Source organism: Ammodytes marinus, assembly GCF_949987685.1.
Source record: "Ammodytes marinus genome assembly, chromosome: 25".
Lineage (NCBI taxonomy): Eukaryota > Metazoa > Chordata > Actinopteri > Uranoscopiformes > Ammodytidae > Ammodytes > Ammodytes marinus.
In genome coordinates this window covers 2,740,172-2,767,671 of record NC_137229.1, presented here as the reverse complement: position 1 = coordinate 2,767,671, position 27,500 = coordinate 2,740,172, and the positions used below count along the sequence as shown (strand labels likewise).

Below are 27,500 nucleotides of genomic sequence, written 5' to 3'. Positions count from 1 at the left end.
GTGTGTGTGTGTTTGTGTGTGTGTGTGTGTGTGTGTGTGTGTGTGTGTGTGTGTGTGTGTGTGTGTGTGTGTGTGTGTGTGTGTGTGTGTGTGTGTGTGATGGGCAGGAGGATTCCAGTTGATGTGTTTTCTCTGCAGGTGAAAGTGTGTGTGAAGGTGTGGGCTCTGCTATGGATCAGAGTGAGGACAGAGAGGAGGGAGGGGAACATGGCGGCCAGACCAAAGCTCAGAGGTGACATGAGGATCTCTAACTGTCCATGACTCAAATCACTGCACCACCATTATTCACTCTCAAAGCTGTGTGTGTGTGTGTGTGTGTGTGTGTGTGTGTGTGTGTCTGTCTGTCTGTCTGTCTGTCTGTCTGTCTGTCTGTCTGTCTGTCTGTCTGTCTGTCTGTCTGTCTGTCTGTCTGTCTGTCTGTGTTGTGTTCAACAGACCAGACTCTCCTGGACCTGGAGCCAGCTGTTTGTCCTTCAAGAGTGACGACTCTAAAGATTTTTGGATTGATTTCAAAGGACAACAGCCGTCTGCTGCAGAGAGGTAAACTGTTACTAACATTTAAATATCTCTGATTCATGTTTTAACAGCTTATTTTCAGCTTGGTTCATTTATATTCTGACATGTGAAAGCTGCTCAGTGTAACTACTGTGTTCTGGTGCAGTGCAGATTATTGACTGTTTCCTGTGTTTCTATCAGGAGGAAGCTGGAGACACCAGAGCCCAGCTGTTGGTCCATGAAGAGTGATCACTCTATGGATCGACCTATAGTCTTCAAAGATGGACGTCCGTCTGTTGATCTGAGGTAAGGATTTAAAACTTAATAATAAAACCCTGTGAGATGTCCAGTTTCTTGACAGATATAGTAAGGGAGAACGGGGTAATCTGAGCCACTTTTTACATTTGCTCCCCTCTAAGCAAGCTAAAATGATTTATCACTCAAATTTACACATTTCCCATTAATTCAGGATGTTTCCTAGAAATGGGCATTAGCAGAATTTTTTCAAGACATAGGGCAGTGAAAATATGATTGTTTTAAAAAAAGTTGTCATGTGGCTCACTTTACCCCAGCTGTGGGGTAAACTGATCCACTTACTTTTTCCACTCTGAAACTACCATAACAACACATATTGTAACAGTAAGAATCCTGAAAGCTAGCCACACATTCCAGAACTAATGTCGGACTAGTAAAAGAATGATGGGGTTTGGTCAAATTAAGCAAAGCAAATTTAATAAACACTTGAAAGTAACTCTGAACAAAATCAAATACAACATATTATAATTAAAAAGGTTTTAATAAGATTCAAATGAAAGATAGAACCAGTTAGATTAGAACACAGTCTGGGGGTCAGAACACAGGACCCTTAGAGCCAGCTAGTGTCTGGGGGTCAAAGCATAGGAAAATCAGAACCAGCGAGAACAGCCTGGGACTCAGAACACAGGAGAAGACCCAACTGGATTATAACATCAGCCTGTCATACTCTACATCTAGGCCTACTCTACATTCCAGCCCTGAAGGTTACAGGGACAGATGAGAAGGTGCTCTTTCCGTGTGGTTGCCCCAGGTCGTCTTCCTGGTGTATTTCCTTGGCATTATGGCTTTTCTACAATGTGTATGACATTAAAATAAAACATATGTCATGTAATATATTACATTAAAATATGTTTAAGACTAAACTTAACTTGTGCCTCATGGTGGGGGAAAGTGAGACAGTGGCTCACTTTCCCCCACAGCATTTGGCTCACTTTCCCCCACCACCACAATTTGAGAAAAAACTACCTCTCTTAGCATTTCAGGCTAATCTTCAGTTATCAGCATCACATGGTTTCATATGTTGGTAGTTCATCAACACGTATGATAGAAGTTTTTCTACGTGAATACATTTGCTTTGGCACAACAGTTGATTAAGTTGACAGGAAGAAAATTTACTTTTACATGCAAAATACCTATTTTGGTGAAAAAAACATGCTTACCACAGCACCATGAGGTCCTCTCTTTCAGGGCCATGGGGAAATGAGAGGGGCTTGAAAACATATATCTCACATGACCACAAATGTTTTCCGTTGCCTAGATACAGGGGGTGGCTCACATTACCCGATGCCTCAGATTCCCCCGTTCTCCCCTACTTGTGTTTTTGTTTTTTTCAGCTTTGTTTTTCTTCTCGTCATTTATATAATTGTGTGTGTCTGTCTGTCTGTCTGTCTGTCTGTCTGTCTGTCTGTCTGTCTGTCTGTCTGTCTGTCTGTCTGTCTGTGTTGTGTTCAACAGACCAGACTCTCCTGGACCTGGAGCCAGCTGTTTGTCCTTCAAGAGTGACGACTCTAAAGATTTTTGGATTGATTTCAAAGGACAACAGCCGTCTGCTGCAGAGAGGTAAACTGTTACTAACATTTAAATATCACTGATTCATGTTTTAACAGTTTATTTATTTTCATCTTGGTTCATTTATATTCTGACATGTGAAAGCTGCTCAGTGTAACTACTGTGTTCTGGTGCAGTGCAGATTATTGACTGTTTCCTGTGTTTCTATCAGGAGGAAGCTGGAGACACCAGAGCCCAGCTGTTGGTCCATGAAGAGTGATCACTCTATGGATCGACCTTTATACTTCAAAGATGGACGTCCGTCTGTTGATCTGAGGTAAGGATCTAAAACTTACAATGAATAAAACCCTGTGAGATATCCAGTTTCTTGACAGATATAGTAAGGGAGAACGGGGTAATCTGAGCCACTTTTTACATTTGCTCCCCTCTAAGCGAGCTAAAATGATTTATCACTCAAATTTACACATTTCCCATTAAAGCTATACTGTACGATCTGAGAGAGCTAGCATGATTTGAAATTAGCTTGTCCTCGGAGTTCCGTTTAACTCCTCCCTCTCCCCTCGGGACTCCCTCCCCCACCCCTCGACACACAGCCGTGCACGAGCGCTGCTGGCTGCACTTCCCAATTGCACTGTTTACCAGTGATTGTTAACATTTAACTCACACACACAAACACTCACACATAGGCTACATGCAGAAAAGGCCCCAAAGTTTATAGGTTACAGTGTTGTTATTTCTTATAGAGTGTTGAGATGAGTTTTGTTCAGTGTGGATGACAGTATAGCTGTCAGTTAGTGGCCGTGACGTCAGTCGGCCGGAGGGTCTGTCTAGTAAGTTTCCTTTTCTCTTCTCTCTCGGTCAGGTGTGTGAGCGCGCATGTTGCCGCAGTAGTCGACACAGTTGAAACGTGTTTAGCCTATGTGAATCACCCGTGTGTGAGTAAGTACATGCAGTCCCGATCGCTGTTATAGGCCTAAGTTACAGTTTATGGATGTTATTGACGGCCGCGATTCGCAGGTCGCAACAGCTGTTCTAACGTCTCCTCACGAGCGGAATGTAAGCCTGTGTCTCTTTTCCTGCGATCTATGCTGCTGTGCCTGTGAAAGAAGGAAAATAAAGAGCGGAAAAACCATACTCCTCTTCTCATGCTTATAGTCTGACGTTTTTGGCCTTAAGTGGTGTTCTGGCCGACACCTCTGAAGTGAAACCAGTGATAAGCAGATCAGCGCGGTACCGGTAGGCGACATCCACCAGTTTCCTCCGCTACACTAGGCTACATGATGAAAGATACAGAGCAGTAGCCTACTTAAAAATATAGCCTACTTTTTAATCTTTGGGTTTTGGGGAAAGTAGCAAGTCTTGTCAAGTCAAAAGGCTCAAGTCACGAGTCATTGATGTTAAAGTCCAAGTCAAGTTGCAAGTCTCTTTACATTTTGTCAAGTCGAGTCTCAAGTCATCAAATTCATGACTCGAGTCCAAGTCATGTGACTCGAGTCCACACCTCTGGTAACTTCTGTGTAGGTTCCATTGTGTAAGCTTGTTATGCTACTTCCACTAGGTCTAGTCCACTGCCAGGTAGCCTACTACGATATGGCACGAACGCTTTCTCTGCCCTCCGTGAACGCGCTCAGGCTCGCACACAGAGGGGAGAGAACGCGCAGGATTGTGATTGGTTCTTTAGATACGGGTCCATCGTCTCCGATTGGTCAGCATTTTAACAGGTTTATAGAAGGTACAGAATTTGGGGGTTTTTCGTTTCTTTTTCATTGCCCATAAGTCATTTATTGCTGTTGGGGTGTAAAAAGCACTTTTCACAACATATTAAAAAGTGCATATTGCAGATAATCTCCTATGATGCCTTTAATTCAGGACGTTTACTAGAAATGGGCATTAGCAGAATTTTTTCAAGACAAAGGGCAGTGAAAATATGATTGTTTTAAAAAAAAGTTGTCATGTGGCTCACTTTACCCCAGCTGTGGGGTAAACTGATCCATTTACTTTTTCCACTCTGAAACTTCCATAACAACACATATTGTAACAGTAAGAATCCTGAAAGCTAGCCACACATTCCAGAACTAATGTCGGACTAGTAAAAGAATGATGGGGTTTGGTCAATTAAGCAAAGCAAATTTTCTAAGCACTTGAAAGTAACTCTGAACAAAATCAAATACAACATATTACAATTCAAAAGGTTTCAGAACCAGTTAGATTAGAACACAGTCTGGGGGTCAGAACACAGGACCCTTAGAGCCAGCTAGTGTCTGGGGGTCAAAGCATAGGAAAATCAGAACCAGCAAGAACAGCCTGGGACTCAGAACACAGGAGAAGACCCAACTGGATTATAACATCAGCCTGTCATACTCTACATCTAGGCCTACTCTACATTCCAGCCCTCAAGGTTACAGGGAAAGATGAGAAGGTGCTCTTTCTGTGTGGTTGCCCCAGGTCGTCTTCCTGGTGTATTTCCTTGGCATTATGGCTTTTCTACAATGTGTATGACATTAAAATAAAACATATGTCATGTAATATATTACATTAAAATATGTTTAAGACTAAACTTAACTTGTGCCTCATGGTGGGGGAAAGTGAAATAGTGGCTCACTTTCCCCCACAGCATTTGGCTCACTTTCCCCCACCACCACAATTTGAGAAAAAACTACCTCTCTTAGCATTTCAGGCTAATCTTCAGTTATCAGCATCACATGGTTTCATATGTTGGTAGTTCATCAACACGTATGATAAAAGTTTTTCTACGTGAATACATTTGCTTTGGCACAACAGTTGATTAAGTTGACAGGAAGAAAATGTACTTTTACATGCAAAATACCTATTTTGGTGAAAAAAACATGCTTACCACAGCACCATGAGGTCCTCTCTTTCAGGGCCATGGGGAAATGAGAGGGGCTTGAAAACATATATCTCACATGACCACAAATGTTTTCCGTTGCCTAGATACAGGGGGTGGCTCACATTACCCGATGCCTCAGATTCCCCCGTTCTCCCCTACTTGTGTTTTTGTTTTTTTCAGCTTTGTTTTTCTTCTCGTCATTTATATAATTGTGTGTGTGTGTGTGTCTGTCTGTCTGTCTGTCTGTCTGTCTGTCTGTCTGTCTGTCTGTCTGTGTTGTGTTCAACAGACCAGACTCTCCTGGACCTGGAGCCAGCTGTTTGTCCTTCAAGAGTGACGACTCTAAAGATTTTTGGATTGATTTTAAAGGACAACAGCCGCCTGCTGCAGAGAGGTAAACTGTTACTAACATTTAAATATCACTGATTCATGTTTTAACAGTTTATTTTCAGCTTGGCTCATTTATATTCTGACATGTGAAAGCTGCTCAGTGTGACTACTGTGTTCTGGTGCAGTGCAGATTATTGACTGTTTCCTGTGTTTCTATCAGGAGAAAGCTGGAGACACCAGAGCCCAGCTGTTGGTCCATGAAGAGTGATCACTCTATGGATCGACCTATAGTCTTCAAAGATGGACGTCCGTCTGTTGATCTGAGGTAAGGATTTAAAACTTAATAATAAAACCCTGTGAGATGTCCAGTTTCTTGACAGATATAGTAAGGGAGAACGGGGTAATCTGAGCCACTTTTTACATTTGCTCCCCTATAAGCGAGCTAAAATGATTTATCACTCAAATTTACACATTTCCCATTAATTCAGGATGTTTCCTAGAAATGGGCATTAGCAGAATTTTTTCAAGACATAGGGCAGTGAAAATATGATTGTTTTAAAAAAAGTTGTCATGTGGCTCACTTTACCCCAGCTGTGGGGTAAACTGATCCATTTACTTTTTCCACTCTGAAACTACCATAACAACACATATTGTAACAGTAAGAATCCTGAAAGCTAGCCACACATTCCAGAACTAATGTCGGACTAGTAAAAGAATGATGGGGTTTTGGTCAATTAAGCAAAGCAAATTTTCTAAGCACTTGAAAGTAACTCTGAACAAAATCAAATACAACATATTATAATTCAAAAGGTTTTAATAAGATTCAAATGAAAGATAGAACCAGTTAGATTAGAACACAGTCTGGGGGTCAGAACACAGGACTCTTAGAGCCAGCTAGTGTCTGGGGGTCAAAGCATAGGAAAATCAGAACCAGCGAGAACAGCCTGGGACTCAGAACACAGGAGAAGACCCAACTGGATTATAACATCAGCCTGTCATACTCTACATCTAGGCCTACTCTACATTCCAGCCCTGAAGGTTACAGGGAAAGATGAGAAGGTGCTCTTTCCGTGTGGTTGCCCCAGGTCGTCTTCCTGGTGTATTTCCTTGGCATGATGGCTTTTCTACAATGTGTATGACATTAAAATAAAACATATGTCATGTAATATATTACATTAAAATATGTTTAAGACTAAACTTAACTTGTGCCTCATGGTGGGGGAAAGTGAAATAGTGGCTCACTTTCCCCCACAGTATTTGGCTCACTTTCCCCCACCACCACAATTTGAGAAAAAACTACCTCTCTTAGCATTTCAGGCTAATCTTCAGTTATCAGCATCACATGGTTTCATATGTTGGTAGTTCATCAACATGTATGATAGAAGTTTTTCTACGTGAATACATTTGCTTTGGCACAACAGTTGATTAAGTTGACAGGAAGAAAATTTACTTTTACATGCAAAATACCTATTTTGGTGAAAAAAACATGCTTACCACAGCACCATGAGGTCCTCTCTTTCAGGGCCAAAGGGAAATGAGAGGGGCTTGAAAACATATATCTCACATGACCACAAATGTTTTCCGTTGCCTAGATACAGGGGGTGGCTCACATTACCCGATGCCTCAGATTCCCCCGTTCTCCCCTACTTGTGTCCTTGATTTTCAACTGACCAAAACATTTATTTTTATTTTTTATTTTTTTTGCTAGACAGCGCGATGTGTGCTTGTGTATGGTCATATCCGCGCGAAAGGCCGCGATTTGCAGTAAATAAACGTCCACATGTGTCTCCAAGTGTCTCTGTAGGCTATTTAAAAAGAAATCAAGCAAGTAGACTAATAATAACATTAATGAATTATTGATTATCGCATCACAGAAGGCCTATTGGCCTATAATAATAAATAAACACCACCTTAACTATGTTTACAGTTTAAATTTTTTTTAATGAAATGCAAACCTCAGTGAATCATTTGCTCTTGTTTCTCTGTCCTGAGATTCACACAGACTGAGCAGTCTTGTTTAAATGTTACAAATTGAGCTGATAAACTGAACTTTGATTTTTTTTTAAGTTGCTGCAGAAGATATCTCAGCTAATTTTATAATCTAATATGCATCTAATTTGATAATAAGGTGATTGTATGCAGAATGCTCATGTCAGAAACTCATTCAGGGGGGGCGCGAAAACATTTCTGTCCCCTGGGGGGGGGGGGGGGGCATGACAGAAAATAATTGAGAACCAAAAAAAAACTTAATAATAAAACCCTGTGAGATGTCCAGTTTCTTGACAGATATAGTACTTGTGTTTTATTTTCAGCTTTGTTTTTCTTCTCGTCATTTATATAATTCAACTTCTGACTTCAGTTTAACATTGGACCAGACATGAGCTCATTTTTATTTATTTTTTATTTATTTATTGGGTTTTTCATTTTTTTGAACAACAAACACACAGGTGTCTCCGGGTATAAATAAAATCAAAATGCAAAAATATGTACAAATACACATGAAAAACTAAATAAAAATAAACAAGTAGCAACTAAATAAAGTTAGGGGGGAAGGGGGGGTTTAGTCCTGGACATGAGCTCATTCTTCATGGTTTCTCCACAGAGTCGACCAGGAGATCTCAGAGGTTCCCAGTGATCGGTCTGACCAGCAGCATCAAACACACCTGGACTCCACATTCAGGGTCTGTACATGAACAACAACTACTGTCCATCTGTTCTGTTCACAACAGCTTCAGGGCGGCTGTGGCGAGGTTGGTAGGGCGGTCGACCCTCAACTACAGGGTTGGTGGTTCGATCCCTGGTCCCCCCGCCACATGTCGAAGTGGGAACAGGTCTCTGACTCAAGTCTCAATGGGATTTACCTGTATAAATAAAGGTTAACTGTTTAGACCAGTGGACTGTCGGTCTGTCCAACATGGATCTGATGTTTGCTTCATGAGTTTGGTTTGATCGTGTCGTTCTTATAATATTCTGTTCCAGCTGCTGGAGGAAAACATCGTCACGTTTGTGAAGAATGAGCTGAAGAAGATGCAGAAGCTTCTGAGTCCAGATTACCCAGAATGCTTAGAGGGTCAGAGTGAGGATGAGGAGCAGAGCAGCAGCAGAGAGGCATTTCTGAAGATCACACTGGACTTCCTGAGGAGCATGAAGCAGAAGGAGCTGGCTGACCTTCTGCAGAGCAGTAAGAGCATTTCTCTAACCCCTGGAACACACATCCTATCTCTACTGCACGTCTGCGTCTGATTTTCCCCCGACCGTGTTAACACACTCTAGTCTAGTGGCAACACATCCAACCTCTGACACACTGCCGACGCCCGTCGGAGGCGAGTCTTCAGCGACGCTTCACTTTACCTTAAGAGGAGGAGCCTATGTTTTCGGGGAGAGGCGCGTCTCTCTCACTTTAACTGATAGAGAAATACTCTGTAGACAGTCATACCAGCAGCATTCACTGTTTTACAGATTCCTGGTGTGTCCCTTTCAAAATAAAACTTCCCACACGCGAAAATGTGAACGAAAAAAAATAAACAAAGGACAACCAGTCAATAGGATCACTGTCGAAACTCAATATTAATCATATGCATCATCATGACATGAAACAACTTTATATGGGAATTATCTATGAAAACTCCATGTAGAAAGACAGGAATTATCTATGAACACTCCATGTAGAAAGACAGGAATTATCTACGAACACTCCATGTAGAAAGACAGGAATTATCTACGAACACTCCATGTAGAAAGACAGGAATTATCTATGAACACTCCATGTAGAAAGACAGGAATTATCTATGAACACTCCATGTAGAAAGACAGGGCTTTTAGAAGACGCTGAGACGTTCCATGTGTGTCCGAAAACAGCGAGAGAGGCAGCAGTAAGGCGACGCGCTCCAGAGGTAGACGCAGGATGTGTGTGGAGGCTGTTAAGGTTTAACATGATGGTGAAATGGGACATTTACTGAAGTCTCAAAAGATAGAGGGAGAAATGTTCTGTTTATTTATATATTTTCATCATGAGTAACTCGTTGATATTATATTTCAATGTTTCCCTCAGGAAATGTGTTAGTTTAGGTTTAGGTGGTGGTTGGCTGGGGGTGTCGGGGTTATGGTTATTGTACTTTCTTTTTCTTAATACAGAGGTTATTGATAGTTTTGTAATATGTAGTTCTCAATAGACATACAAATAATGCACAAATGTTTATACTGTATGTGCATTCATATTTTCATCATGAAGCCCTCAGTGATATTATATGTGCCGTTAACGACTGTCGATTCATTCTGATGTTTGTTCATTCAGGAAGTCATTCTGCTGAAGTTTGTCAGTGTGAACTAAAGTCCAACCTGCAGAAGAAGTTCCAGTGTGTGTTTGAGGGGATCGCTAAAGCAGGAAACCCAACCCTTCTGAATCAGATCTACACAGAGCTCTACATCACAGAGGGAGGGACTGGAGAGGTCAATGATGAACATGAGGTCAGACAGATTGAAACAGCATCCAGGAAACCACACAACCCAGAAACAACCATCAGGCAAGAAGACATCTTTAAAGCCTCTCCTGGAAGAGATGAACCAAGCAGAACAGTGATGACAAAGGGAGTGGCTGGCATTGGGAAAACAGTCTTAACACAGAAGTTCACTCTGGACTGGGCTGAAGACAAAACCAACCAGGACATACAGTTCACATTTCCATTCACTTTCAGAGAGCTGAATGTGCTGAAAGATGAAAAGTTCAGCTTGGTGGAACTTGTTCATCACTTCTTCACTGAAAACAAAGCAGCAGGAATCTGCAACTTTAAAAAGTTCAAAGTTGTGTTCATCTTTGACGGTCTGGATGAGTGTCGACTTCCTCTGGACTTCCACAACAATGAGATCCTGACTGACGTTACAGAGTCCACCTCAGTGGATGTGCTGCTGACAAACCTCATCAGGGGGAAACTGCTTCCCTCTGCTCGCCTCTGGATAACCACACGACCTGCAGCAGCCAATCAGATCCCTCCTGACTGTGTTGGCATGGTGACAGAGGTCAGAGGGTTCACTGACCCACAGAAGGAGGAGTACTTCAGGAAGAGATTCAAAGACAAAGAGCAGGCCAACAGAATCATCTCCCACATCAAGAAATCACGAAGCCTCCACATCATGTGCCACATCCCAGTCTTCTGCTGGATCACTGCTACAGTTCTGGAGGATGTGTTGAAGACCGGAGAGGGAGGAGAGCTGCCCAAGACCCTGACTGAGATGTACATCCACTTCCTGGTGGTTCAGGCCAAACTGAAGAACGTCAAGTATGATGAAGGAGCTGAGACAGATCCACACTGGAGTCCAGAGAGCAGGAAGATGATCGAGTCTCTGGGAAAACTGGCTTTTGAGCAGCTGCAGAAAGGAAACCTGGTCTTCTATGAATCAGACCTGACAGAGTGTGGCATCGATATCACAGCAGCCTCAGTGGTCTCAGGAGTGTTCACAGAGATCTTTAGAGAGGAGAGAGGACTGTACCAGGACAAGGTGTTCTGCTTCGTCCATCTGAGCGTTCAGGAGTTCCTGGCTGCTCTTCATGTCCATCTGACGTTCATCAACACTGGAGTCAATCTGATGTCAGAAGAACAAACAACCTCCCAGGAATCTGCAGAGACACAGTTCTACCAGAGTGCTGTGGACAAGACTAGGCCGTCTAAAGAATCAACTGCAACATCCCACCAATCTACACACGTCCATCCAATGGCAGAAGAACAAACAACCGCCCATGAATCTGCAGCGACTCAAGAAAGAAAAAAATCCTGGTGGTCTAAACTCCTCAGAAAAAAACCTAAACAGACGCATCGTGACCACCGTGCTGTGTCGTCTAAGGATTACACTGCAACTGACAAAGGATCTGCAAATACACACTTCGATATGGTGACAGAAAAAGAAACAACCTCCCAAGAATCTGTAGAGACACAGTTCTACCAGAGTGCTGTGGACAAGGCCTTACAGAGTCCAAATGGACACCTGGACTTGTTCCTCCGCTTCCTCCTGGGTCTTTCACTGCCGACCAATCAGAGTCTCCTCAGAGGTCTGCTGACACAGACAGGAAGTAGCTCACAGACCAATCAGGAAACAGTCCAGTACATCAAGAAGAAGATCGAGGATTCTCCCTCTGCAGAAAGAGGCATCAATCTGTTCCACTGTCTGAATGAACTGAATGATCGTTCTCTAGTGGAGGAGATCCAACGGTCCCTGAGTTCAGGACGTCTCTCCACAGTTAATCTGTCTCCTGCTCAGTGGTCTGCTCTGGTCTTCATCTTACTGTCATCAGGAGAAGATCTGGACGTGTTTGACCTGAAGAAATACTCTGGTTCAGAGGAGGCTCTTCTGAGGCTGCTGCCAGTGGTCAAAGCCTCCAACAAAGCTCTGTGAGTAGGATTTATTCATCTGTAAATAATCTTTTAACGAGAAGATTATTTAATAACTTTTTCTCTTTCTGTTGTCTCTCCAGGCTGAGTGGCTGTAACCTCTCAGAGAGAAGCTGTGAAGCTCTGGCCTCAGTTCTCAGCTCCTCCTCTAGTCTGAGAGAGCTGGACCTGAGTAACAACGACCTGCAGGATTCAGGAGTGAAGCATCTGTCTGCTGCACTGAAGAGTCCACACTGTAAACTGGAAACTCTCAGGTCAGATTATCAACCAGTTCAATATGGGGCATATCAACTTAAACCCCCTGAGGGGGGACCCCCTATCATGGGGCATATCAACTCAAACCCCCTGAGGGGGGACCCCCTATCATGGGGCATATCAACTTAAACCCCCTGAGGGGGGACCTCCTATCATGGGGCATATCAACTTAAACCCCCTGAGGGGGGACATGGGGCATATCAACTTAAACCCCCTGAGGGGGGACCCCCTATCATGGGGCATATCAACTTAAACCCCCTGAGGGGGGACCTCCTATCATGGGGCATATCAACTTAAACCCCCTGAGGGGGGACATGGGGCATATCAACTTAAACCCCCTGAGGGGGGACCTCCTATCATGGGGCATATCAACTTAAACCCCCTGAGGGGGGACCCCCTATCATGCTTATGATATATTTATTCAGCATTTTGACAGACTATAAACGGAGTTTGAAAATATATAATTTTTATTTTGGGTAAAACAAACATAACAAAATTATTTTGAAAGCTTGAAATAAATACATGGGATGTTATTATGATAATGATAAAGTTTGATTGAGGTGGCATCAACCTAAATACACATTTTATGAGCAAATAGCAGGTCAATATATATATATATATCAGTGCTGTCAGTTTAATATATATATATATATATATATATATATATACATATATATATATATATATGTATATATATATATATATATATATATATATACAGTATATATATATGTATATATCAGTGCTGTCAGTTTAACGGCGTTAGTGCAAAACCATTTTAACGGCGTTAAATGGTTTATCGCGCGATTAACGCTCTTCATGGTCTAGCAAACGTTGTGGTTTTTTCACATGCTGTTGCATCAACTAGTAGGCTAATGTTAGACCAACTGAAACACCACAAACTATACAAATGGCTTGCAATTAAGTTAGTGTTAATTCAACCGGAACATGTCCTACAGCGTAATTTCACATTAAAATCATTTAACTGGCAAAACGGCGAAACGTCAAGTCAATTTTGACTTTTATTTTGAAGCAGGAACTGGAACCTAGCACTTCCTAGCTCAGCTGCGCGACCTTCACTAGTAGCTTCTTCCGTGTTTGACTCTGGGACTACGCGGAAAGAACAGAAAAGAAAGCCTGACATTTGCAAAAGTCCCACTTATAACCTAGCCTGGCTCCGCCCGCCCGCCTACTTCCGGCCAAATTTCATTTTCCCTTCAGTAGTCAGTCTGGGTGTACAGTGCATTTCCCAGTTTTCTCCGGAGAATCTACAATCGTCCAATCAGCGAACAGAGCGAGTGGCTGAGAACGATGACGTCGAAGTCACGCTCCAGTTTCAGTTGAATGCTGCGTTCCTTTATACTCGGAAGAAGGAGATTTCCGACTTGGTAATTCAGAGTTCCGACCTGTCTGTGTTCCAGTGCATCTGCTCGCGAAAGTATGGACACCTACAACCTTTCTTGTCCAAATAACTAAACGTTAGGCTCTAACAAGTTACCGTTGCCAGGTACCGGTAGATTCATAGACTACAATATGTAGTGAAGTCGGAAATTTCCGAGTTCCCTGTCCAACTGCAACGCACCGTCAAAAGCCGGCTCATGACACACGTGACGACCAAACGTTATGCGATTGGTTGGCAGATCCAGAGTGGCACTGGGCAGATCCAATAGCCTACATTGTGGGCTATTTGCACTGAATTGGAAATTATGATATTTTAGAAGAAATACACTGAATTACAAGGTGTAGAGAATGGTTGTGATAGGAGCATTAAAATGAGAAAAAATAATGGGACAAAAAGAAATCAAGGGTCATTTAGGCTAGAATAGATAAGAATGAGTTAACTATGACATTATTTATATATATATAAATATTTAACCAATATCACATGAGAGGGAGCATGTTGTCGCTCTATATCAGCGCTGCTGTGATTTGGTCGTAGGTACGAGGCCGTAGGCCGAGTGCCGAAGAGAAACATATATATATATATATATATATATATATATATATATATATATTAGTGCTGTCAGTTTATCGCGTTATTAACGGCGTTAACGCAAACCCATTTTAACGGCGTCAATTTTTTTATCGAGCGATTAACGCTCGTCATGGCCTAGGAAATGTTGTGGTCGTTGTTTCACAAGCTGTTGAATCAACTAGTAATGTTAGAACAACTGAAACACCACAAACTATTCATATGGCTCACAGGTAAGTTACTGTTAAGTCAACCGGAACATGTCCTACAGCGTAATTTCACATTAAAATCATTTAACTGGCAAAACGGCAAAACGTCAAGTCAATTCTGACTTTTATTTTGAAGCAGAAACCGGAACCTAGCACTTCCTAGCTCAGCTACGTGACCTTCACTAGTCTTCCGTGTTTGACTTTGGGACTACGCGGAAAGAACAGTAAAGAAAGCCTGTCATTTGCAAAAGTCCTACTTATAACTCTGCGCCTCCACCAAAACCTCCATGAATGTTAGAGGCAGCCGCCAGTCATTCATTTTCACTTTAATTTTCGCTACGAAGGGCGACTCGAGCCTCGGCTGCAGCAGCGCCATGGCAACCATCTGCACACAGGCGCATAGTGTGTCCACTCCACACAGTCTGAAATAAGCCGTGGATGAAAGACTCCCAAAACATTTAGGCCTACAACAACCAGTTTAATTTAGCCTTAATACTAATTTGTTTTTTATACCCTATGCTGTTTTATGGGTTGGTTTTTAAATAAAAAAAGAAGTTCGAATATGTTTGTGCTGTTCAAGGGGTGGGGGGTATATAGCCTATTGTTATTTGCACTGAATTGCAAATTATGATATTTTAGAAGAAATACACTGAATTACAATGGTGTAGACATCAATGTAATTCAGTGTATTTCTTCTTTAATATCATAATTAGAATGGGTGTGATAAGAGCATTAAAATGAGAAACAATAATGGGACAAAAAGAAATCAAGGGACATTCAGGCTAGAATAAATAAAAATGCGATTAATCGCGAGTTAACTATGACATTAATGCGATTAATTGCGATTAAATATTTTAATAGTTTCACAGCACTAATATGTATATATATATATATATATATATATATATATATATATATATATATATATATATATATATATATATAGGGGAGGACGGGGGAATGTGAGACATCGGGTAATGTGAGAGGACCTCATGGTGCTGTGGTAAGCATATTTTAAAAAAAATATATATATTTTTTGTATGTAAAAGTACATTTTCTTGCTGTCAACTTAATCGATTGTTGTGCCTAATCAAATTAATTCAGGTAGAAAAACTTCTATCATACATGTTGATGAACTACCAACATGTGAAACCATGTGATGATGATAACTGAAGATTTGCCTGAACTGCTGAGAGAGATAGTTTTTTCTCAAATTGTGGCAGTGGGGTAAAGTGAGACAAATGCTGTGGGGTAAAGTGAGACAGTGTCTGTGCCCTATTTTAATGAATCCATTATATTTTAGGTAGCAAGGAGACTAGTTTGAATAAGACAAAAGACAATGTGGGCTGGAGGTGGGGGTTGATGGTTGAAGGGGTGTCAGCAAGGGCATGGTTTGGCATGTATGTATGTGGGGGACAGGAGAGTGACCTTTAACTTCAATAGACTCTGTAGAAATATGTCTTTATTCAATGAATGATCCCAATAAAACAAATGCAGAAAAAAATACTCAAAAGATAAAGAAAAAGACAGCTGGGTCTAGTCCTGTGTTCTGAGTCCCAGGCTGTTCTAGCTGGTTCTGATTGTTCTTTGCTCTGACCCCCAGACACTAGCTGGCTCTAAGGGTCCTGTGTTCTGACCCCCAGACTGTGTTTTAATCTAACTGGTTCTATCTGTCATTTGAATGTTAATTATTGAATTTGAATTATGTGTTGTATTTGATAAGAGTTACTCCCTGTCACTCGCTCCTTGAGTTTATATAATATGTGTGTGTGTGTGTGTGTGTGTGTGTGTGTGTGTGTGTGTGTGTGTGTGTGTGTGTGTGTGTGTGTGTGTGTGTGTGTGTGTGTGTGTGTGTGTGTGTGTGTGTGTGTGTGTAGTCTGTCAGGTTGTCTGATCACAGATGAAGGCTGTGCTTCTCTGGCCTCAGCTCTGAGCTCCAACCCCTCCCATCTGAGAGAGCTGGACCTGAGCTACAACCATCCAGGAGCCTCAGGAGTGGAGCTACTGTCTGCTGGACGGGACGGTCCCCTCTGGAGACTGGACACTCTCAGGTATGAAGAGGCTGCTGTCAGTCTGATAGAGGAGGGAGAGCTGGAGACAGTTTATCATATGACCCTGACACACCAATGGTGTTTGTCCGTCTCCATTTGACTCAGTTTGGCTCAGCTGTGGAGGCTTTCCATTAAGCCACTATTGGCGCTTTTCCACCGCATGGTATCAGCTCGACTCGACTCGACTCAACTCGCATTTTTGGCTTTTCCACCGCAATTTCATGGTACCTGGTACCACGTAGCGGCTGCTTTTTTGGTATCGCCTCGCTCTAGGTTCCAAGCGAACTGAGCCGATGCTAAAAGGTGACGTCGGCAGACGGCCGGCCACTGATTGGCCAGAGACTATTGTCTGGCCAATCAGTGGCCAGAGACTACCGGCTTCATTCTGTTGTTTATTCTCCCCAACTCTCCGGGACTTTTGAGTGTATTTACGCCGCGTGCAGCCTTCTCTGGCTCTCTTTCATTTGATTTGCATCACAGATCTGAATTTATTTTCCATATATTCGCTAAGCTCACCCAGTGTTGGTTGTTGGGGAAGTTACTTATTATACGAGAGGAGACATGTAGGGCAGCTAGCAGCTAGGCTAATAGTAGCCAGCTGGGACAGACATGATAGCGAGCGATTACATTACAAGCCTCGGACTGAACTGATTACCTCAATAAAATATTCAGGCTGAGACACGGCTTGCATTTGAAAACACGTATCCTGAAACAAGCACTAAACAGTCAACTTTATCATGCCCGTGTTTACGTGCATAGGGATGTACGTGACGCATCCCTACAGCTGACTGTGTGGCAGAGTCACACATCGGGACAACAACCATCCCTTTTAATGGCCCGTAGCAATATTCTTCTACTTCTTTTAGCAAACAGATACAAGGGGGGTATTTCTTAAACATTTTTCATCCGTGTTTTTGGCGGTTGGTTCAGTTAATAGTGCAACAACTGCTCGCAATTTCTGCTTTGCTCCGGAGTAGGCTTTCAGCCCCTTACGACGACCCCGCCCACGTTCAGCAGGTACTATTTGCGGTGGAAAACGACCCGTGCTGCTACCAAACCAAGTTGAGTCGAGTCGAGTCGAGTTGAGTCGAGCTACATTTGCGGTGGAAAAGCGCCATATGTTGCATGTCGGCCGGTGTTAGGTCTACACGTGCCGTAGCGTCTGGTCAACAGCTCAAAACATACGAAATGTCCACTCTCTAGTTTATAATGCACTTTATTCACAAACACGAACTTAAGGACTTGAACATACGACGATTACTTGATTGACCTGATTGAGCTCCACGGACACCAAAACTGTTTTGCCTCCCGGCATGAAAGCACCTCCAAAACACAAGTGATGTGTGTCAATTCCATCCCCACAGCAACCATCCTTGTTAATGAGGAACCATTAGAGTTTGTGGAAGATTTCACCTATCTTGGCAGCCTCATCAGTAAGGACAGCGGGGCATCAGAAGACATCAAAGCAAGGCTGGGAAAGGCTCAGGGGACCTTCTCCCAACTACGTTCCATCTGGAGATCTAAACAATACTGAGCAATGTCCAAACATGATCCAGTTTAAAAAAAGGTTCAAAGCAATGATTTATAAAAAGGTACAGGGAGGAGAAGAAAAAATATAATAATAATAATAATAATAATAATAATAATAATAATAATAATAATAATAATAATAATAATAATAATAGGCTTTACAAGTTTTGTATACAAAGGTGTTTGTTAATGTGTATATTACATAGATATATAAATGTAAATTGTACACATAGTAGCCTCTATCAAATTGTATCTAGATATAGATGGTATTAAAGGTAGACATTGTTAACATACTGTACCAAACTGTATAGATATAGGGATTGTTTAAATATATAAAGTGTAAATATTAGGGCTGTCAAAATGAAAGTGTTAACGCAGGGTGATTCAATTCTGGAATTAATGCGTTCATTTTTTTAACGCATTTAACGCATGTGCAGAATGATCCGCCCCGTGCATCCCACCGGCTCTGTACTACAGTCACTCTAACGTTGTGGCTGACCCAGGATCAGTAGCTACACGCAGCCAAACATAGCAGCACGTTAGCCCATGCCGTGTTTTAAACTGCTAATGGTCACGTCTGTCTCGGGGGCATAGATAGTATATAAAATCAACTGCCGCGGGTGACAGTTGATGTCGGGAGCAACAGGAGGAGAAACATTGTCCGCTCTGTTCAGAGCCCGCGAGGACACAAACGTCTGCAGTTTTCAGAGGTGTGTGTGATTAGACATCAACATAACCTCGGCTTCCTGGCACAAATGAACAGTCCCCTAGGACGTGGTCGCGTGTACACACACACACACACACACACACACACACACACACCGCAGACTGTAATCAAGTTATATTCAAGAATGCACAAAATATTCGCCAAATAAATGTCATTATATAGCCTATATTTGCCCAAAGACATAGTAAAGAGATAGCCTGGCTCCGCCCGCCCTCCTACTTCCGGCCAAATTTCATTTTCCCTTCAGTAGTCAGTCTGGTGATGGGGCGTATTAGTGAGATTTTTCCGAAAAAATTTCTGAGTATCCAATCAGCGAACAGAGGGAGTGGTTGAGAACGATGACGTTGAAGTTGCGCGCGAGTTTCAGTTGTAGTCAGAACAATAACAGGAAGACAACATGGAGAAGGAAGCAAGAGAAGCTATTCTGTCTGTTGTTGCAACGCTGCCGAATATCGATGCATTAAAGGCCTACTTCACCGGTTTGAATATGAAGGTGTATTGAATTCTGAGATCCTATGTAGTATAAATGTGCGAATTTTTTTTTTAATTGGTTCATCCTAGCCTGAGAAAAGGCAGAACGAGTGTTTTTTTTAACCCTATATTTCTCTTTCTCGTGACATCACAGAAAGAGAAATATAGGGTTAAAAAAAAACTTACTTTGTAAATATTACTGTGATGTATTTTACTGTGACATCACAGTAATATTTACAAAGTACGTTTTTTTTTAACCCTATATTTCTCTTTCTGTGATGTCACGAGAAAGAGAAATATAGGGTTAAAAAAAACACTCTTTCTGCCTTTTCTCAGGCTAGGATGAACCGATTTTAATTTTTTTTGCACATTTATACTACATAGGATCTCAGAATTCAATACACCTTCATATTCAAACCGGTGAAGTAGGCCTTTAAAGCCGGAGCAAGAAGATGCCTTGCTGAATTTCGTTGGTGGCCATGATGTTGTGGCACTTCTCCCCACCGGGTTCGGGAAAAGTTTGATCTTCCAGCTGGCTCCGTTAGTCGTGAAGGAGTTAGCCTGGTAATCATCGCGCAGCATTTTCGGCAAATACGATAAGACCGAAGCGACGTATTGTCAATGACAAGACCCAGCCTCGACAGTTGACTGCAAACATTATCTCTGTCCTTAGTATCGAATATTAATTTAGAATTTGTAATTGTTCCTTGAACTCTAAAACTAGATAAACAAAACCTGCAGTTATCGTTGACAGACATCTTCACGCTTCATCTTGTTTTGTTTGTGTACTCTGCCTGCGCATGTGCGCAACGTAGTTTCCGGCCGGTCCCGGCGCAAGACATACGTCACGACCAAACGTTATGTGATTGGTTATGGCAGATCCAGAGTGGCACTGGGCAGATCCAATAGTTTTAAACTTCAACAGACACCCGCCTCCAAGTGAGTGAACGTTTGCCAATTACAGCACCTCCAGACCTTCTGTACAAATGAAATGAAGTACGATGATCTGGTAGGACCAGGCTAAATGAAGTACGATGGTCTGGTAGGACCAGGCTAAATGAAGTACGATGGTCTGGTAGGACCAGGCTAGTAAAGAGACTTGAATTATGGTGTTGTAGGTATGTATTTTTGATTTAAATTTATTTTCGGTATTAAAACCATTATTTGGATTTTAAAATAATGAAAATACTAATTTTAAATGTACATATCCACCTTCTGTCATTTATCTTTCTGTTCATACAATAATATACAGAGAAAATTTGAATTTTTCGGGCATATTTTGAATGGTAAAATTAATCGTGATTAATTGTGATTAATCCACAGAATCCTGTGATTAATCTGATTAAAAATGTAATCCTTTGACAGCCCTAAAAACACATTTTAAATGTATATCTGCATTCTGTCATTTATCTTTCCGTTTCTACAACAAAGAGAAAATTCAAATTTTTATTTATTTCGAATGGTAGAATTAATCATGGTTAATCGTGATTAATTTGATTTAAAATGTTACTGGTTTGACAGCCCTAGTAAATATAGAACATCAAACTATACAAATAGAAATGTATATAAAGATATAGCTATATGGATTATATAAATATATAAAGTATAAATATATAAATGATTAAAACAAATCATAGTATATATGTATGGATTGTAAATATAAAATATAGGAAGTACATTTAATACATATTAATTATTGAGCTGTGGAAAAGGGGATTAAATAAGTGTTCTACTCGATTCACCTCCATGAGATGAAAACGTCTCAAAGCTCTGCCAGCTGTTTATAGTAGACTGGTAGTTAAACATCACAGACATCAACATGTCTTTGCCACATGGTCGTAGCTGTTATGCTAGCCACATGGTTGTAGCTGTTATGCTAGCTATTGGTTGTAGCTGTTATGCTAGCCACATGGTCGTAGCTGTTATGCTAGCCACATGGTCGTAGCTGTTATGCTAGCCACATGGCTGTAGCTGTTATGCTAGCCACATGGTCGTAGCTGTTATGCTAGCCTCATGGTTGTAGCTGTTATGCTAGCCACATGGTCGTAGCTGTTATGCTAGCCACATGGTCGTAGCTGTTATGCTAGCCACATGGTCGTAGCTGTTATGCTAGCCACATGGTTGTAGCTGTTATGCTAGCCACATGGTCGTAGCTGTTATGCTAGCTATTGGTTGTAGCTGTTATGCTAGCTATTGGCTGTAGCTGTTATGCTCAAGATTCAAGATTTTTATTAGTGTCCCAAGAGGGCAAATTGGTTTACAGCGAGGAGAGGCGACAACACATAACAGTACAAACAGTGACGGACGCAAACATCACAACATGTACGCAGGCCTGGGCACTAAAGTGCAAAGTGCAAGAATCAGGGAGAAACCAACACAACACAGTCAGTTCCTTTCCCTCCACAGATTAAGACGGGCCACACTGGGGATAGAGTTTTGCTGTACGGCAAAACTCGCCCAAGATATGACCAGAGAGTTCGGGCTCTTAGTAAAGAGAGTTCCCGCTCTGAGAAGGCAGTCCAGGGCAACTTTCAACTACTGTTATCCTCCTAGCTCCGACAGGTAGACTCAGGTCTTACCGTCATAAAATAAAATAAAATCAAATCATAAAATCATAAAATAAATAAAATAAAATAAAATAAATCAAACATGAAATCCTAGAAACGTAACATCATAAAGTGCCAAGATAAAGTGCTATGTGGTCAACAGCAAACAATCAATAGCAGCAGAATAAAGTGCAGAGTGCCGTTAGCAGCAACGCCCACAACAGCAACAATATCAACAGTACAGTACCATAAACACCATCAGCAATATAAAAAGTCGAAAACCCAATCAGCAATAGCAGCATTTATTTGCTGCAGGCAGCATTGGTTGCTCGAATCGAGGAAGGGGCAAAGGAAAACTTGTATCTGTTTTTGGTGGTCGTAGGGACACATAGGCGACGGCCAGATGGCAACACCCTGTATTCAGAATAAAGAGGGTGGGCACTATCTTGTCGTATGGACCTAGTTTTTTTGAGCAACTGTTTGCAATAAAAAGGATCAAGGCCTACAAACTGGGTACCAGTAATTTTCGCTGCAGTTTTTACAATTCTCCCAAGAGAATGTTTGTCCTTGGTAGTGAGGTTACCGTACCAGCATATTATGGAGAAGGAGATGACAGAGTGAATATAAGCACTGTAAAACAATTTCAACAGGCTTTTGTCAACATTGAATCGAGCTAGTTTTCTCAGACAGTAAAGGCGTTGTTGGCCTTTCTTGCACAACATTTCAGTGTTTGCATTGAATTTCAAGTTATTGTCAATGATAGTGCCCAGATATTTATAGCAGGACACGATTTCCACAGGCTGGCCACAGATGATAGTGTTCTCGGTGGGATGGGGGCCACGTCTGAAATCTATACAGAGCTCTTTTGTTTTAGAGATGTTAAGCTCAAGGAATGCATCGTTGCAGCAGGTCAGGAAGTCCTCTGTAACTTTGCCATGCCCAGTCTCGTTGTTGTTGAGAAGGCTGACTATGACCGAATCATCTGCGTATTTAATGATGAAGCGGTTGTCGTGGTTACTGCGACAGTCATCAGTGTATAAAATAAATAAAAGAGCAGAGAGAACACAGCCCTGAGGCGAACCAGTGGAGGTGGACAGAAGGCTAGACACTGTTGTGTTCACCTTCACACATTGGGATCTGTTAGTTAAAAAATTCAGTATCCAACCCACTAGACATGGGTCTAGGCTAAAGGTGTTAACTAGCTTGTCAATAAGAACATGGGGCTGGATCGTGTTAAAAGCCGAGGAGAAATCGACAAAGTAGCCTGGCGTGCTTCTTACTGCCCTCAAGGTGTTTAAAAAGCAGATTAAGAAGAGTAGCAGTAGCATCCTGAACGCCTCTTCCCTCCCTGTACGCAAATTGAAAAGGGTCTAGAAGGCTCTTTGTTTTAGCAACGAGCTCTGGTTTGACAATCTTCTCAAACTGCTTCATGACCAGAGAAGTAAGGGCTACGGGTCTGAAATCGCTAAGTGTTTTTGGATTTTTACACTTAGCAACGGGTACAATAGTGGACTGTTTCCAGAGGGAAGGTACTATCTGCTGCCTGAGGGAACTGTTAACCCAGTTGGTCTGCGCAGGTGTTTAATAGGCGGCCACCAATGTGATCGGGGCCTGGGCCTTTACGGGGGTTGCATTTCTTAAAACAATCGATTACATCCTCCTCTTTAAAAAAAGGTTTAGAGGGGGGGGGCAGACAGAAATCTGTTTTTGAACACAGAGTGTTCCTTACTAAAATCATGCATTTCGAATCTGACAAAAAAATCGTTGAGGCTCTGAGCAAGGTGCAGGTCACAGGTGTAATTGACTAAGGAAACCTTTTTCCTTTTCTCTTTCAGCCCAGTAATGGTTTTCATGCCGTCCCAGGCAGAGCCCAGATTATTAGCTTGAAGTTGACTCTCAATTTTTTCCTTATAAGTCTTTTTGCCAGCCCAGACCTCTCTTTTAATTTCTTTCTGCAGATGTCTCAGTTCTACTGTATTACCCTCTGTAAAGGCTTTGTTCTTCATATGAAGAAGAGGTCTAAGGGACTGAGATACCCACGGTTTACAGTTAGGATACACTTTGACTGTTTTCACAGGGATAATGATATTCTCACAGTATACAGACCAGCTAGTAACAACATCTGTCAGTTCATTGATGTCAGCAGAGGACTCGGTGAACATGTCCCAATCTGTGGCTTCAAAAAGGCCACGAAGAGTCTCACATGCATTTGTATCATTCCAGTTCTTAATGCGGAAGCTCTGCACTTTGCCCCTTTTAAGTGCAGTGCGGTAAACAGGAAAAAGATGTACACAGTTATGGTCGGAGGACCCCAGGGGTGGGAGGGGTACAGATCTGTATGCGTCTTTGACGTTACCATAGCACATGTCTATGGTTTTATTAGACCTGGTCGGACAAGTGACATATTGATGGAAGTCTCTGAGAGTCTTTTTCAGGGAGACATGGTTCATGTCACCGAGGATGAGGTTTGGCGCGTCAGGGGAGATTAGCTGAAATTTCTGTACAACCTTTAGAATTTGCTCACAGGCCCTAGCATCATTAGCTTTAGGATGAATGTAAACAACTGTAATAAATAACAACTTTCTCCTACTGTTGTCCTAGCTCCTAGCTTAGCGGAGCTAGGAAAGTTAGCCGGCTTCCACTCCCAGTCCTAGGCTCAAAACAAGCCCCGCTGGGGATCGGATCTTACTGTTCGGCTGAGCTCACCCAAGTTATGGGTCAACAGTGCACTTATCGTCCTCAGGCCAAGTACATAGAGCGCACATAAATGTTGAAAAACAACCAAAAGACAGACAAGTACAACGCACAACTCCTGCTGTCGGTCGCTGCGTGCGCATGCGCCCTGACGCCCTGCTAGCCACATGGTCGTAGCTGTTATGCTAGCTATTGGTTGTAGCTGTTATGCTAGCCACATGGTCGTAGCTGTTATGCTAGCCACATGGTTGTAGCTGTTATGCTAGCCACATGGCTGTAGCTGTTATGCTAGCTATTGGTTGTAGCTGTTATGCTAGCTATTGGTTGTAGCTGTTATGCTAGCCACATGGTCGTAGCTGTTATGCTAGCCACATGGTCGTAGCTGTTATGCTAGCCACATGGTCGTAGCTGTTATGCTAGCCACATGGTTGTAGCTGTTATGCTAGCCACATGGTCGTAGCTGTTATGCTAGCTATTGGTTGTAGCTGTTATGCTAGCCACATGGTCGTAGCTGTTATGCTAGCCACATGGTCGTACCTGTTATGCTAGCTATTGGTTGTAGCTGTTATGCTAGCTATTGGTTGTAGCTGTTATGCTAGCTATTGGTTGTAGCTGTTATGCTAGCCACATGGTCGTAGCTGTTATGCTAGCCACATGGTCGTAGCTGTTATGCTAGCCACATGGTCGTAGCTGTTATGCTAGCCACATGGTCGTAGCTGTTATGCTAGCCACATGGTTGTAGCTGTTATGCTAGCCACATGGTTGTAGCTGTTATGCTAGCTATTGGTTGTAGCTGTTATGCTAGCTATTGGTTGTAGCTGTTATGCTAGCCACATGGTCGTAGCTGTTATGCTAGCTATTGGTTGTAGCTGTTATGCTAGTTTGCAGGGAATAGTTTGGGCTGTAATGACCCAATGTATATGCTGGTCTGACCCCCCCCCCCCCTCTCTCCTTTCAGGGTGGAGCCTGCTGGAGTCCAATGGCTGACACCAGGTCTGAGGAAGTGTAAGTGTGTTTATAATGTTCATAATCATCAAACTGTCAATGAACAGACGACGGATTAATAACTGCTGCTGTGTTGTGTCTCTTTCTCTCCATCAGATTCCTGTGAACTCACACTGGACACAAACACAGTGAACAGATTCCTCAAACTGTCTGACAACAGCAGGAAGGTGACACGTGTGGAGGAGCAGCAGCCATATCCTGATCATCCAGAGAGATTTAACCCCTATCCTCAGCTGCTGTGTAGTAAAGGTCTGACTGGTCGCCGTTACTGGGAGGTCGAGAGGAGCGGAGGAAGGGTTGAGATATCAGTGAGTTACAGAGGAATCAGCAGGAAAGGAGTCAGTGAAGACTGTGTGTTTGGACTGAATGATCAGTCCTGGAGTCTGAGTTGCTATGGTGATGGTCGTTACTATGCCTGGCACAATAACAGATCCACATACATCTCCTCCTCCTCTGTCTCTAACAGAGTAGCAGTGTATGTGGACTGTCCTGCTGGCTCTCTGTCCTTCTACAGTGTCTCCTCTGACTCACTGATCCACCTCCACACCTTCAACACCACATTCACTGAACCTCTGTACCCTGGGTTTGGGTTTGATGACCCTGGTACCTCAGTGTCTCTGTGTCGTCTGTAGGAGGGAGAGTCTGAACAGGATCACAGCTAATGTATTGTAGGCAAATGTTGTATCTTTCTGCGTACCCACAACACGCACGCGCACACACACACACACACACACACACACACACACACACACACACACACACACACACACCCACAACACGCACGCACGCACGCACACACACACACACACACACGCACACACGCACACAACACGCACGCACGCACACACACACACACACACACACCCACAACACGCACGCACGCACACACACACACACCCACACACACACACACACACACACACACACACACACACACACACCCACAACACGCACGCACGCATACACACACACACACACACACCACACACACACACACACACACACACACACACACACACACACACACACACACACACACACACACACACACACACCCACAACACGCACGCACGCATACACACACACACACACACACACACCACACACACACACACACACACACACACACACACACACACCACACACACACACACACACACACACACACACCACACACACCACACACACACACACACACACACACACACACACACACACACACACACACCACACACACACACACACACACACACACACACACACACACACCCACAACACGCACGCACGCATACACACACACACACACACACACACACCACACACACACACACACACACACACACACACACACACACACACACACACACACACACCACAACACGCACGCACGCATACACACACACACACACACACACACACACACACAACATGGAGGATCTTTGTTAACGACTGTGTCACCTCCTCCGGCTCTAGTTTCCTGTTAAACTCTGAGACAGACAGACAGACAGACAGACCGACAGGCAGACAGACAGACGGACAGACAAACAGGCAGGCAGACAGACAGACAGACAGACAGGCAGGCAGACAGACAGACAGACAGACAGACAGGAAGGAGCTGTTTGAAGTGTACAACATGAAATGACTCAGTGATCTGTTATTGTCTAATTGTTTTGGATTTAAAACATTCACTTTAGACCAATAAGTAAATAAAAGATTATTTCCCACCAGAATTAAATGTCTCCCAACATTTTGTGAAGAGTTCAGCTAGTCGCAGAAAACTAGTCTGGGGACGTGCGTGTGTGTGTGTGTGTGTGTGTGTGTGTGTGTGTGTGTGTGTGTGTGTGTGTGTGTGTGTGTGTGTGTGTGTGTGTGTGTGTGTGTGTGTGTGTGTGTGTGTGTGTGTGTGTGTGTGTGTGTGTGTGTGTGTGTGTGTGTGTGTGTGTGTGTGTGTGTGTGTTACCTGACAGTAGTTAGTTGTTGGTTATTCTACTTTCTTTTCTCACTTATGCTGCTGAGAATAACTTTTTAAATGTCTATTTATGTAAAACAAAAATACTTTTTTGTATTTGAAAACTTTGAACGCATTTTCTTTATTTTTTACTCTCCCCTTGACAATCGAATCAACTACCGTCATCTTGGTATTCCTCTGTGTGTGTGTGT

The 27,500-nt window shown here is 42.7% G+C and overlaps 2 protein-coding genes across 2 annotated transcripts in view; one reads left to right on the top strand and one right to left on the bottom strand.

The window, feature by feature from the left end:
• LOC307270211 (NACHT, LRR and PYD domains-containing protein 3-like) overlaps positions 1–27,500 on the bottom strand; it is a 307,417-nt gene that overhangs the window by 209,956 nt on the left and 69,961 nt on the right. The gene's annotated exons all lie outside the window — the stretch shown is intronic.
• LOC307270212 (NLR family CARD domain-containing protein 3-like) lies at positions 2,266–26,004 on the top strand. Its single transcript, XM_080053382.1, is given in 11 exon segments — positions 2,266–2,370; positions 2,531–2,635; positions 8,100–8,178; positions 8,477–8,678; positions 9,792–11,140; positions 11,391–11,406; positions 11,409–11,880; positions 11,964–12,134; positions 16,194–16,367; positions 25,294–25,340; positions 25,437–26,004. Coding segments are annotated over 10 exon segments (3,114 nt in total). The 5' UTR covers positions 2,266–2,370; positions 2,531–2,567; the 3' UTR covers positions 25,973–26,004.